This window comes from Mizuhopecten yessoensis, unplaced genomic scaffold, assembly GCF_002113885.1.
Source record: "Mizuhopecten yessoensis strain PY_sf001 unplaced genomic scaffold, ASM211388v2 scaffold3799, whole genome shotgun sequence".
In the NCBI taxonomy this organism is placed as follows: Eukaryota; Metazoa; Mollusca; class Bivalvia; order Pectinida; family Pectinidae; genus Mizuhopecten; species Mizuhopecten yessoensis.
The window spans coordinates 453473-467975 of NW_018405225.1; the positions used below are offsets into that span (position 1 = coordinate 453473).

The 14503-nt window shown below is 35.0% G+C and overlaps 1 protein-coding gene across 1 annotated transcript in view; it reads left to right on the forward strand.

Annotated features, from left to right (window-relative positions):
* LOC110448026 (mucin-4-like) overlaps positions 1 to 14503 on the forward strand; it is a gene marked incomplete at its 5' end in the record, with an annotated part of 93474 nt that overhangs the window by 35198 nt on the left and 43773 nt on the right. The window contains 7 exons of the mRNA XM_021494057.1: positions 1157 to 1459; positions 1862 to 2066; positions 6703 to 6950; positions 8100 to 8307; positions 9715 to 9978; positions 10816 to 10956; positions 13446 to 13652. Coding sequence (XP_021349732.1) covers positions 1157 to 1459; positions 1862 to 2066; positions 6703 to 6950; positions 8100 to 8307; positions 9715 to 9978; positions 10816 to 10956; positions 13446 to 13652 — 1576 coding nt within the window. The remainder of the gene's footprint in view (positions 1 to 1156; positions 1460 to 1861; positions 2067 to 6702; positions 6951 to 8099; positions 8308 to 9714; positions 9979 to 10815; positions 10957 to 13445; positions 13653 to 14503) is intronic.

A 14503-nucleotide genomic window follows, 5' to 3' on the forward strand; every position in this document is an offset into this window, starting at 1 on the left:
TATAAAACACCTACACTTCACACCACACCCAACTATAAAACCCCTACACTCAACCAACTATAAGACACCTACACTTCACACTACACCCAACTATAAAACACCTACACTACACCCAACTATAAAACACCTACACTCAACCAACTATAAGACACCTACACTTCACACTGCACACAACTATAAAACACCTACACTTCACACTACACCCAACTATAAAACACCTACACTACACCCAACTATAAAACCCCTACACTCAACCAACTATAAGACACCTACACTTCACACTGCACACAACTATAAGACACCTACACTTCACACTACACCCAACTATAAAACACCTACACTACACCCAACTATAAAACACCTACACTACACCCAACTATAAAATACCTTTACTCCATCCAACTACACAATACTTACACTATACCCTACTGTCACATTCTACTTAGATTTACAAGGCGGGTGTACTCAATGAAACAGAATACACTTTCCCTCCCGGAATACCCGATCCTATACTCCTGGTAATTCATTCAAGTGTTTCGGCGTTAATCTTTCCTTTGTTGATATATTGCCCTTTACTTGGGTTACCGATTTTGAGTTCAACTGATGGTTTAGCTGACACTAAGCTAGTCTCTCGTTGTATTTTTGTTTTGTTTTTTGAACCTCTAACCTAATCCTCTATCCAGATAAATCAATACATCACTGTTCTTCTCTAAAACAAGAATCCTTTAAAATTCAGTATTACTCAGTGGATGTCATCAGCCATAATTAACCATGAAAAAAAGTTAAAGAGAATACAGAGAACTTGCAAAAGGTACATAATATGTAGTACAAAGGTAAATCTTAACGAAAATTAAGAGTGATGTTACATATGTAGATACATCGACGCATCAAATACCTTCAAGAATATTGTTTTGAAATCCAAATTACTCTGAACTTACACTTAATATCAGCATTAACAGGATTTATAAAACTCACTTTTGTCTGATAATTTTCAAACCCTTCCTCTCACGTTTTTAACACAGGTTAGATTTGACTCTGCGTTATCTGTGCCTTCTCCTTTTCATTAGGATACCCGGTGTGTTTTTATGCAATACATATCATCTGATGTTGTATACAGTATTTTATACGATGTTTTTACTGTTGTTTTCATTTTTAGGTAAATAAGAACGGATTCATCTCATTCAACGGAAGACTGAGAATTTTTGGTAATTTCCTAAAATTTCTTCTTGAACTCAATTTCGGTTTTGATATTGTGTGTGGCTTGGGTCTCGAATTTCGTGATAGTGATGTTGTGTATCAAGTGTATGACATCACCGAGGGTGGATCCAGTTCTGAATTAGACAGCATCACCGATATGTTATTTATGGAAAACGAGCAAGCAAGACAGCAAGGTTTTGAAGCTTACTGGGCTCTTGTAGCTACATATTCAAATGCACAACTCACGGATGATCCGTCGCAAGTAAGTTCTTATACATTTTAAAAAACGCATTTCTCATTCAATTTCTTTTCAAAACTTGAAACAAGTTATACTGTCTTTATATGATCATATTGAAAATTGAAGAATGACTAGTGTAATTGGTGAGATACGCATTTGCACCAAACGCGAGAAATATACACAAAGTACTACTAGTACTATTTATCTAAATATCTTGTCTATTAGTCAATTCCTATAGTAAAGTGACAGAAGGAAGCATTCCTTCTGTGAGTAAATATTTTATATGAATGTTTATTCATATCCATTTAGTTATTAAGGCGGCAATATTCACAGAAGTGAAAACAGTTTTGGAGTAACATGTATTCATTGTATTTCTATGTTATAATTCCATACTTCAAAATGGATCCTTAATATTCTTATTTTCAGGTTGCCACTTTTCAAATGATCCTTGCAACTGATGGTACATATTCCTTCGCTATAATTAACTACCAAAACATCAATATGACACCAGATCTTGACACAAGCTCTGCACCTGTTGGAATAAGATCATTTGGCTTCCTGTTCAAATCGTTTGTTTCTAATACCCCACTGGCTCTCCAACTTCATAATACCATCCAAAACCCGGACTCAAGTAAGTACACTTACAACCTGCTGTATTTGTTATCAAGGCATTGTTCACATGTAAAAATACAATGCATGGTACATGTAGCTTATATATCCATTCTGAATTCATACATGTGACTTAAAGTCAGTTTGGTGATATGAGCACTCAGCGATTTGTCATCGTTGAAAGTGTTGTTATTGGAAAGAGGGATAAGTGTATGTAACATGTATGTACTTGTATCAGTGTCTGTAACGCTAGTACTACTTTTATCTGTGTCCGTAACGCTAGTACTCCTATGATGTGTGTCCGTAACGCTAGTACTCCTATTATGTGTGTCCGTAACGCTAGAACTACTATTATGTGTGTCCGTAACGCTAGTACTACTTTTTTCTGTGTCCGTAACGCTAGTATTACTTTTATCTGTGTCCGTAACGCTAGTACTACTTTTTTCTGTGTCCGTAACGCTAGTACTACTTTTATGTGTGTCCGTAACGCTAGTACTACTTTTATCTGTGTCCGTAACGCTAGTACTACTTTTATGTGTGTCCGTAACGCTAGTACTACTTTTATGTGTGTCCGTAACGCTAGTACTACTTTTATGTGTGTCCGTAACGCTAGTACTACTTTTATGTGTGTCCGTAACGCTAGTACTACTTTTATGTGTGTCCGTAACGCTAGTACTACTTTTATGTGTGTCCGTAACGCTAGTACTACTTTTATGTGTGTCCGTAACGCTAGTACTACTTTTATGTGTGTCCGTAACGCTAGTACTACTTTTATGTGTGTCCGTAACGCTAGTACTACTATTATGTGTGTCCGTAACGCTAGTACTACTTTTATCTGTGTCCGTAACGCTAGTACTACTTTTATGTGTGTCCGTAACGCTAGTACTACTTTTATGTGTGTCCGTAACGCTAGTACTACTTTTATGTGTGTCCGTAACGCTAGTACTACTTTTATGTGTGTCCGTAACGCTAGTACTACTTTTATGTGTGTCCGTAACGCTAGTACTACTTTTATGTGTGTCCGTAACGCTAGTACTACTTTTATGTGTGTCCGTAACGCTAGTACTACTTTTATGTGTGTCCGTAACGCTAGTACTACTTTTATGTGTGTCCGTAACGCTAGTACTACTTTTATGTGTGTCCGTAACGCTAGTACTACTTTTATGTGTGTCCGTAACGCTAGTACTACTTTTATGTGTGTCCGTAACGCTAGTACTACTTTTATGTGTGTCCGTAACGCTAGTACTACTTTTATGTGTGTCCGTAACGCTAGTACTACTTTTATGTGTGTCCGTAACGCTAGTACTACTTTTATGTGTGTCCGTAACGCTAGTACTACTATTATGTGTGTCCGTAACGCTAGTACTACTTTTATCTGTGTCCGTAACGCTAGTACTACTTTTATGTGTGTCCGTAACGCTAGTACTACTTTTATGTGTGTCCGTAACGCTAGTACTACTTTTATGTGTGTCCGTAACGCTAGTACTACTTTTATGTGTGTCCGTAACGCTAGTACTACTTTTATGTGTGTCCGTAACGCTAGTACTACTTTTATGTGTGTCCGTAACGCTAGTACTACTTTTATGTGTGTCCGTAACGCTAGTACTACTTTTATGTGTGTCCGTAACGCTAGTACTACTTTTATGTGTGTCCGTAACGCTAGTACTACTTTTATGTGTGTCCGTAACGCTAGTACTACTATTATGTGTGTCCGTAACGCTAGTATTACTTTTTTCTGTGTCCGTAACGCTAGTACTACTTTTTTCTGTGTCCGTAACGCTAGTACTACTATTATGTGTGTCCCTAACGCTAGTCCTACTTTTATCTGTGTCCGTAACGCTAGTATTACTTTTATATGTGTCCGTAACGCTAGTACTACTTTTTTCTGTGTCCGTAACGCAAGTACTACTTTTATGTGTGTCCGTAACGCTAGTACTATTATTATCTGTGTCCGTAACGCTTGTACTACCTTTATGTGTGTCCGTAACGCTAGTACTACTATTATGTGTGTCTTTAACGCTAGTACTCCTTTTATGTGTGTCCGTAACGCTAGTACTACTTTTATGTGTGTCCGTAACGCTAGTACTACTATTATGTGTGTCCGTAACGCTAGTACTACTTTTATGTGTGTCCGTAACGCTAGTACTACTTTTTTCTGTGTCCGTAACGCTAGTACTACTTTTATCTGTGTCCGTAACGCTAGTACTACTATTATGTGTGTCCGTAACGCTAGTACTACTTTTTTTGTGTCCGTAACGCTAGTACTACTACTATGTGTGTCCGTAACGCTAGTACTACTACTATGTGTGTCCGTAACGCTAGTACTACTTTTATGTGTGTCCGTAACGCTATTACTACTATTATGTGTGTCCGTAACGGTAGTACTACTTTTTTCTGTGTCCGTAACGCTAGTACTCATTTTTTCTGTGTACGTAACGCTAGTACTACTTTTATCTGTGTCCGTAACCCTAGTACTACTATTATGTGTGTCCGTAACGCTAGTACTACTTTTTTCTGTGTCCGTAACGCTAGTACTACTATTATGTGTGTTCGTAACGCTAGTACTACTATTATGTGTGTCCATAACGCTAGTACTACTTGTGTTTGTGTCCGTAACACTACTTTTATCTGTGTCCGTAACACTGCTTTTATATGTGTCTGTAACAATACTTTTATTTGTGTCTGTAACACTACTTTTGATAAGTGTCCGTAACACTACTTTTATTTGTGTCCGTAACACTTCTTTTATTTGTGTCCGTAACACTACTTTTGATAAGTGTCTGTAACACTACTTTGATTTTTGTCCGTAACACTACTTTTGTTATGTGTCCGTAACACTACTTTTATATGTGTCCGTAACACTGCTTTTATATGTGTCTGTAACAATACTTTTATTTGTGTCCGTAACACTACTTTTGATAAGTGTCCGTAACACTACTTTTATTTGTGTCCGTTACACTACTTTTATATGTGTCTGTAACACTACTTTGATTTGTGTCCGTAACACTACTTTTATCTTTGTCCGTAACACTACTTTTATATGTGTCCGTAACACTGCTTTTATATGTGTCTGTAACACTACTTTTATTTGTGTCCGTAACAATACTTTTATTTGTGTCCGTAACACTACTTTGATTTGTGTCCGTAACACTACTTTTATTTGTGTCCGTAACACTACTTTTATATGTGTCCGTAACGCTACTTTTATTTGTGTCCGTAACACTACTTTTATATGTGTCCGTAACACTCCTTTTATATGTGTCCGTAACGCTACTTTTATTTGTGTCCGTAACACTACTTTTATATGTGTCCGTAACGCTACTTTTATTTGTGTCCGTAACACTACTTTTATATGTGTCCGTAATGCTTCTTTTGATATGTGTCCGTAACACTACTTTTATATGTGTCCGTAATGCTACTTTTATATGTGTCCGTAACACTACTTTTATATGTGTCCGTAAAGCTACTTTTATATGTGTCCGTAACACTTCTTTTATATGTGTCCGTAACGCTACTTTTATATGTGTCCCTAACACTACTTTTATATGTGTCCGTAACGCTACTTTTATATGTGTCCGTGACACTACTTTTATATGTGTCCGTAACACTACTTTTATATGCGTCCGTAACACTACTTTTATATGTGTCCGTAACGCTCCTTTTATATGTGTCCGTAACACTACTTTTATATGTGTCTGTAACTCTACTTTTATATGTGTCCGTGACACTACTTTTATATGTGTCCGTAACACTACTTTATTGTGTCCGTAACGCTACTTTTATATGTGTCCGTAACACTACTTTTATATGTGTCCGTAACACTACTTTTATATGTGTCTGTAACGCTACTTTTATATGTGTCCGTGACACTACTTTTATATGTGTCCGTAACACTACTTTTATATGTGTCCGTAATGCTACTTTTGATATGTGTCCGTAACACTCCTTTTATATGTGTCCGTAATGCTACTTTTATATGTGTCCGTAACACTACTTTTGTATGTGTCCGTAACGCTACTTTTATATGTGTCCGTAACACTACTTTTATATGTGTCCGTAACACTACTTTTATATGTGTCCGTAACGCTACTTTTATATGTGTCCGTAACGCTACTTTTATATGTGTCCGTAACGCTACTTTTGATATGTGTTCGTAATGCTACTTTTGATATGTGTCCGTAGCACTTCAGTGATATGTCTGTGGACCCAAATAGATTAATCTTCACGCGGTGTTTAGTAAGCACTACTACTAAACAAGCCATGTAAAAGTTTTATTGTATACACAAATTACCTATAAGACGTGTCGCACAGTTTCAAGACATGTCCCTTTGTGAATCTATAGATCGTTTTAAACGTGCCGCAACGTTTCAATACCGATAAACTGTTAACTGGTATTTAAGATATGAAACAACATAGTCCACTCAAACAGTAATTGGATTTTCCTCGCAATGAAGTAGTGAAAATAGATTGTTTCTTGTATGAATTCATTATGATTTGGTATGTCCTCAGTTCTTGGTGCAGACTTGTCATATTGGCACTGAATCCTAATTTTGTCCTAGTATGTTAATGGTATGGAACATGTTTTGCGATGTTACCATTGAAAACAAACGATAATTATAATGTTTCATAACAAACCTTTGTAACTGATTTTCTTTAAGATTACCTGGGATTCTTCACGAACAGCCTCTTTGATAGCAGCTTTAGATTCCCTACACTGGCAACTACATGTGTCAGATGGGTAAAACAGGAACCTGTCCATGCTTTTATAACAACAAGATTCCTGGATTTTGTCTGTCCCTGCAGTAGATTCGTTGCGAGTATATTGCTACGTTTCAATCGTTTTGATTTTGATTTTTTCGGCTTCAAACGATGTTATATCAGCAGAATAAACAGATGGGATGCACTTGTAAGTTGAAATTACGTTCATTTAAAAAAAAAAATATTCTTATGATTTTGAAGATTGATGTTCGTTCAGCAGGATTTGATTGACTTCGTTTTAAATAAAAACATTCCTTATAATTTGTTATTTTAAAACTCTTTTATTTGCAAACTTAGATTGAATGTGTAAATCCTTACCACATGTTAAACAGGTGTTTATATAACTTAAAACGTGTAATCCAATTACAAAGTCTCTTCATACGGCGGAGTGTGATTTGTGATCCAGGTTCGTACTCTGACCGAGATTACTGTTAGTTTTGTCCTTGATCTGGACTGTTTACCCCAGTTGTCCATTCTGCCAAGCAGGATGGATGTGTTCCGGTGTGTTAGGAAGCCAGAGATGGCTTAGAATCGAGACTGGTATGACTCTCTACGGGTAGTAAAAGAGACAATTAGTCCTAGGTTTATAAGTGGTCTTTAGATAATATGTCATTTCGTAGCATTCAGCTTGGTCGCAAAAGATATTGACATGTTTTGAATCCATGAACAATGTTTTATCAAGTGCTCAATCTTACTGCTTTAGGATTGAGTATGTGAACTTTAGTATGCACCATTTAAATTGCTCATGTATTAGTTTAATATAATCAAATTACTTATGTCAATTGAATTTTATAACTGGGGTAATTGAATTTGGCTTAGCAGGGGGTTGTAACCCGGGGTAGCTACAACATATTGTGGAGGGCTTGTAGCACCTCAAGGATACCAGTACCTCTTTCAAAAAATGAACTACAGATGTACATGTATAAACAGAGATCTTGTTAACCGGTCTGGAAACAGTTTTAACAAATCCATTCTGAAAATAATTTCATACTTTTTTTGTGGAACAGAGGAAGTCATAACATGACAACACCTAATTAAGATCAGTATTCTAATTATATATATCTTAAGTACAATTTTGTGCGATTAACAATATCAGTCGTTTCTTTCAATTGTCGGGATCAATGTCCGTGTAGTTGTTTACCTCTGCATCTGTACTCCTCATAAATTAACCTATTTTTCAAAATCTATCGTAATAAAATTGTATATTTTGTAACAATATTTTCGATATCGTGGATAAGAAATATAAATGACTCCATATATGCAGTTTTAGTAATAAACTTTCTTATTCATATCGAAGGAATGCTGCTATAGGAACGGATTTATTTCCGGAGGGTATAACGCTGGTACTTATCTACCGGATTATTTTACCCGAAGAAGATTCCAGGTTATGAGGATAAATCAACGCTATAAAGCAACGTGTTGTTTAGGAGCCAATATGTGCGATTACTTCCATACAGTTCGACCAGCTCCCTCAAGGTGTATACCAATATTGAGAATCATACTTGGTGAGTTATTTTTGTCATACTGTTTAACCGACAGTGAGATATATATATAACTGGTGTAAATAAGGCTCGCAGTAAGTACTAATTGTTGTTAATTAACATTGAGGAAGTTTGTTTCTTTATTTGTACAAAGTATTTTTACAGTCAAACACATTTTAATGCCATAAGTTCAATCGAAGTAATTATTACCGAGCGTAAGCTGCTCATTTAGAGCGATGTTTACCGTAGTACTGCGTCTAATATGTATCAAAAAATTAAAGAATATATGATAGACTTGTGAATCTTAAGAAACTTCGAGGTAGGAGATATTTTTATGGAGGATTTACGTTGTTGGGACCGATGTTTCACTTCGGGATATCCGAGTTTTTCGAGTTTTCAGAGTTCGATTTATCAGAGTTTTTATTACTAAGATTAAGAAGAGTTTTGGCCGCGACCGATGAAATACTTAGAGTTAAACGGGGTCTTCGAGTTATACGACTTCGAGATAACGAGGTTCGACTGTAAGTGTCTTAGACCCCTATATCTATGTGAACCTTATATCGATGATGAGGTGTGCAAGGACAATGTATGGTTTGGGCCTATTTTGGCCCCAAAATACATCATAATTCACATCTTCGCATATGTCAGGTGTAACTATATTTTAATACTAGAAAGATACCCGATATATGTACTTATTCTATCGAAAGAAAACAAATCCAAACTATCCTTTGTTCAATGTGATATAATACAGAAGTGTTTCTTTGTACGTAATTAAATGCTAATGTAATATGATTTCCTCTTACGTCATACACTGTTGATGTTATATTATTTACTCGTACGTAATAAATTATTAATGTAATATGATTTCCTCTTACGTCATACAATATTATTGTAAATGAGTCAAAGGGCTTGCTCGTGATTACTACATTGCTAGTGAAATATGATTTCCTGGTACGTCATTCTCTGTTTTTGTTATATGATATAGATAAAATAGTATTTGCTCGTACGAAATACACTGTCAATGTAATTTGACATATTCTTTTGGTTCATACATGTAAGTACAGTTAATACGCATTTGATGTAATATCAAATAATAGTGTTTCCTCGTTAGTCATAAATGTTAAATAAGGATTGACCTTCATTTTGACGGCGTAAACGATATTATGAACGCAGTTGGTAGCGGACTTTTAGGTTCTTAATATGTTGTTTTTTATCTTCTCGTTCCAAAGGCTAAATAATGCTGAGTGCCAAGCGATATGAACATTCTCTTCTTTCTTCTGTATAAAGTATAAACGATAGGGGGAAATCGAGCTGTAACTATTCCGCCGTCGTATAATAGAATCATTGGTATACAAACCAAACAATTATGAGATGGGATTGTAATACTTTACTTTCCAATCGTAATACTTTGTTACTTGTTATCCACAACAGCTAACATCTTTGGCGACCCTCACATCAAGACGCTTGATGGAAATGAGTACACATTCAACGGACTTGGAGAATATGTATTGCTGACTGCCGACAATAAGAAAACTGATGATTCCTATGGATCGTTACAGCTCCACGCCCTAACAGGTCTGGCTGTTGATAAAGATAATAAAACAATCAACGCCACCGTCTTTACTGCCTTTGCTGCCAAGGATCATGGCAATGAAACTATGCAAGTGGAACTTAACAAATATGGATCAAATGATAGTAAGTGTTGGCTTTGTTTTATTATATCTTTTTATCTATGTATCATTATTACTGTTCTCTTTTCAAAATTTTCAGTTTAAATTTCTGGTCATTCTCACGAAATGAAATTGGTTTTGTTGATGGTTGTTGTCCATATCCGACCGTCCTGCCGTCCTTTTTTCGAAATTATCCCTTTGCCACTTTTTCGTTTCGTTTTATTATGCCTTTTATTTTACAAGCATTTAATATATATATTATTCCTCGACCAGTTCATTTTGAAGCGTTGCAAAATTAAGTTCAATGACATTATTGCTATAAATCAAGTAGTTGTCATCAACGTTTTAACTCGAAATAAAATTACGGATCATATGACGCGCTTTATTCCCCAAACATATAACATAGACATGAATTTAAAGGATTGAAATTTCTCTGCCTTAACCGCAGTGGGAAAAATGTTCAATCTAATATTTCCTCATGACAATGTTGTCGTATGCTGGGTGATAAAAAAATCCTTGGTCGGGTGACGAAGTGGATATCCTTTAACCAAGGCGACCGGGGTTTGAATCCTCGGCGTGAAAGGGTTTTTGGGACACCTGCCCGACCACGTGGGTAATCCCTGGGTACTCCGGTTTCCTCCAACATTGAGACAAGGACTCCTGCGTGGATATCAGAAAGATATACAAATACCCTCGTATCTCTTAGTGATCATTTGAAATCTAAGATAATTGGAATAATTACTTTACATTTGAACATTCTCATTGACAATTTGATTGAATGTATCGATATGACAGTGTTTTAAACTGAATATCTTAAAATAGTATTCCTTATGAAACATTAACATTGTTTTGCTTTCTACAGGAATGCTCATTTACATGAATGGTGTTGAAATTACGCAGCAATTTGAAAGTGATGAGGATTACGATTCAACTTTGACTTACCCCGAGAGCAACTTAACCTTCACTAGGGATAATAAAACACTTAATGTTCGGACTTCGTCAGGTGAGGAACTTCGGTTGAGTGACCATGTTAGAGGCGTTTTATAAATATCTTATTGTTTAAAAAAATTGCAACTTTCGGAGATTATCTTGATATTAATTTCGATTGCCTTTGTTGAAATGATCTGGTCTATAATTCATATACGTGATAAAAGCTAATGATTCGAATATAAAACACTATTTTGATATTGATCAGTAAGTAAACTACTCGAAATCACTAAACTTTTAGTCTACTGTATAACAGCATAACTGTTTTACACAATTAGTCTACCAGTATTACAGCCTAACTGTATACCACTGTAAGTCTACCAGTATTACAACCAAATTGTATTACACTATTAGTCTACCTGTAATAGAGCGTAAGTGTATTGTACTCTGTCGGTTTATCTGTATCATAGCCTAACTGTAAAGCACTCTTAGTCTACCTGTATTACAGACTTACTGTAGTACACTGTTAGTCTACCTGTATTACAGCCTAATTGTTTTACACTGTTAGTCTATCTGTATTATAGCCTGACTGTTTAACACTGATAATCTACCAGTATTACAGCCTAACTGTTTAACACTGTTAGTCTACATGTATTACAGCCTAATTGCATGACACTTTCAGTCTAACTGTATTACAGCCTAACTGTATTACACTATTTGTCTACCAGTATTACAGCCCAACCGTATTACACTGTTAGTCTACCAGTATTACAGCCTAACTGTATTACACTGTTGGTCCACCAGTATTACAGCATCACTGTTTAAGACTGTAAATCTACCAGTATTACAGCCTAACCGTTTAACATTGATAGTCTACCGGTATTACAGCCTAACTGTATTACACTTTTAGTCTACCTGTATTACAGCCTAACTGTATTTCATTGTTAGTCTACTTGTATTACAGCCTAACTGAATAACACTGTTAGTCTACCTGTATTACAGTCTAACTGTAGTATTCTGTTAGTCTACCCGTATTACAGCCTAATTGTATGACACTTTCAGTCTACCTGTATTACTTCCTAACTGTATTACACGTTTAGTCTATCTGTATTACAGCCTAACTGTATTACACTGTTAGTCTACCTGTATTACAGCCTAACTGTATTACATTGTTAGTCTACTTGTATTACAGCCTAACTGTATAACACTGTTAGTCTACCTGTATTACAGTCTAACTGTAGTATTCTGTTAGTCTACCCGTATTACAGCCTAATTGTATGACACTTTCAGTCTACCTGTATTACAGCCTAACTGTATTACACGTTTAGTCTATCTGTATTACAGCCTAACTGTATTACACTGTTAGTCTTCATGTATTACAGCCTACCTGTATAGCACTATTAGTCTACATGTATTACAGCCTAACTCTATTACACTGTTAGTCTACCTGTATTATAGCCTAACTGTTTTACACTGTTAGTCTACCTGGTCTACATGTATTACAGCCTGACTGTTTTATACTCTTTTTCTACCTGTATCAGAGCGTAACTGAACTGTACTCTGTCGGTTTACCTGTATCATAGCCTAACTGTAAAGCACTCTTTGTCTACCTGTATTACAGCCTAACTGTATTACACTGTTAGTCTACCTGTATTACAGCCTAACTGTATTACACTGTCAGTCTACCTGTATTGCAGCCTAACGGTATTACACTGTTAGTCTACATGTATTACAGCATACCTGTATAGCACTATTAGTCTAGATGTATTACAGCCTAACTATATTACACTGTTAGTCTACCTGGTTTACCTGTATTACAGCCTAACTGTTTTATACTCTTTTTCTGCCTGTATCAGAGCGTAACTGAACTGTACTCTGTCGGTTTACCTGTATCATAGCCTAACTGTAAAGCACGTTCAGTCTACCTGTACATTCAATCTACTTGTAAACAAATGTAACAGCCTCACTGTATTACACTGTTAATATCACAGCCTAACTGTAACACACGTTAGTATTACAAATACATGAACTAGTAATGCAACGCTAGTACGCCAATAAATACAGTTAAACAAATACATTTTAATGAAGTTTGCATTGCATTGCACTGTTGAAATATGTTTTAGAATTAGCCTTAATGTATTACATATTTAGGATGACTGTTATAGTGTTAAACACTATAAGTATTAATTCCGTGCGCTAATAGTACAAATGCAGTATACTGTTTTAATTGCAATAAGAGCACATAATTTGATTATAATCAGAGTACAATGTTTTTGTTCAAAGAGTACAATCTAGGTCAATACTTATATAAATTAGTTTATTCTTTTTTAGAGCAGTCGGGTTTATTCAGTGTATCACAACTTGGCCTACAGGGCTTTCTTATTTTAAACAACCAGTCATTATGTTACAATGTAACATGTGTTAACTATAAGCCAAAGTGTAAAGTTCTTGCATGCAATTTCGTGTTTATTAATAATCGTTAATTCAACACTCCGAGAAAACATATTTGTTTATATTACATAATGTAAGCTTATTTTGAATGATTGGTTTCATTTTTTGTTCCAGGGATTGGCATAACCATTACTCCAAGCAAGGGACTATTGAATATCGGTATTCAAATGAGTGAAGATTTCCTCAACAAGGGTATGGTTGGACTATTCGGAAACTACAATAATGTAACTAACGACGACTTTGTACTACCTAACGGTACCAGCCTCGATCCTGAAAGGAACTACACTGAGAAGGAAATATTCTTCGAATTTGGACAACACTGTAAGCAAAAATATCCGGATTAATTAGTACATTGTTAATTGAAGCTATTTTTAAACATATCGCAAGAAATAAAACTGTTTTTCTTTCTACAATATTCAAACAAATTTTACCCTATTATAGATATTGTTGGATCTAATCACGAAACAGATTTATAGTTAGATGTAATTCAATATAAGTATACTATATGTAATACCAGATTTATAGTTAGGTGTAATTCAATATTAGTATACTATATGTTATACCATATTTATGGTTAGGTGTAATTCGTTATGAGTATACTATATGTAATACCAGATTTATAGTTAGATGTAATTCAATATTTGTATACTATATGTTATACCATATTTATAGTTAGGTGTAATTCGTTATGAGTATACTATATGCAATACCAGATTTATGGTTAGGTGTAATTCAATATTAAAATACTATATGTAATACCATATTTATAGTTAGGTGTAATTCGTTATGAGTATACTATATGTAATACCTGATTTATGGTTAGGTGTAATTCAATATTAGTATACTATATGTTATACCAGATTTATGGTTAGGTGTAATTCAATTTTAGTATACTATATGTAATACCAGATTTATGGTTAGGTGTAATTCGTTATGAGTATACTATATGTAATACCAGATTTATAGTTAGATGTAATTCAATATTAGTATACTATATGTAATACCAGATTTATGGTTAAGTGTAATTCGTTATGAGCATACTATATGCATATCATATTTATAGTTAGGTGTAATTCAATATTAGTATACTATATGTAATACCAGATTTATAGTTAGGTGTAATTCAATATTATTATACTATATGTAATACCAGAGTTATAGTTAGGTGAACA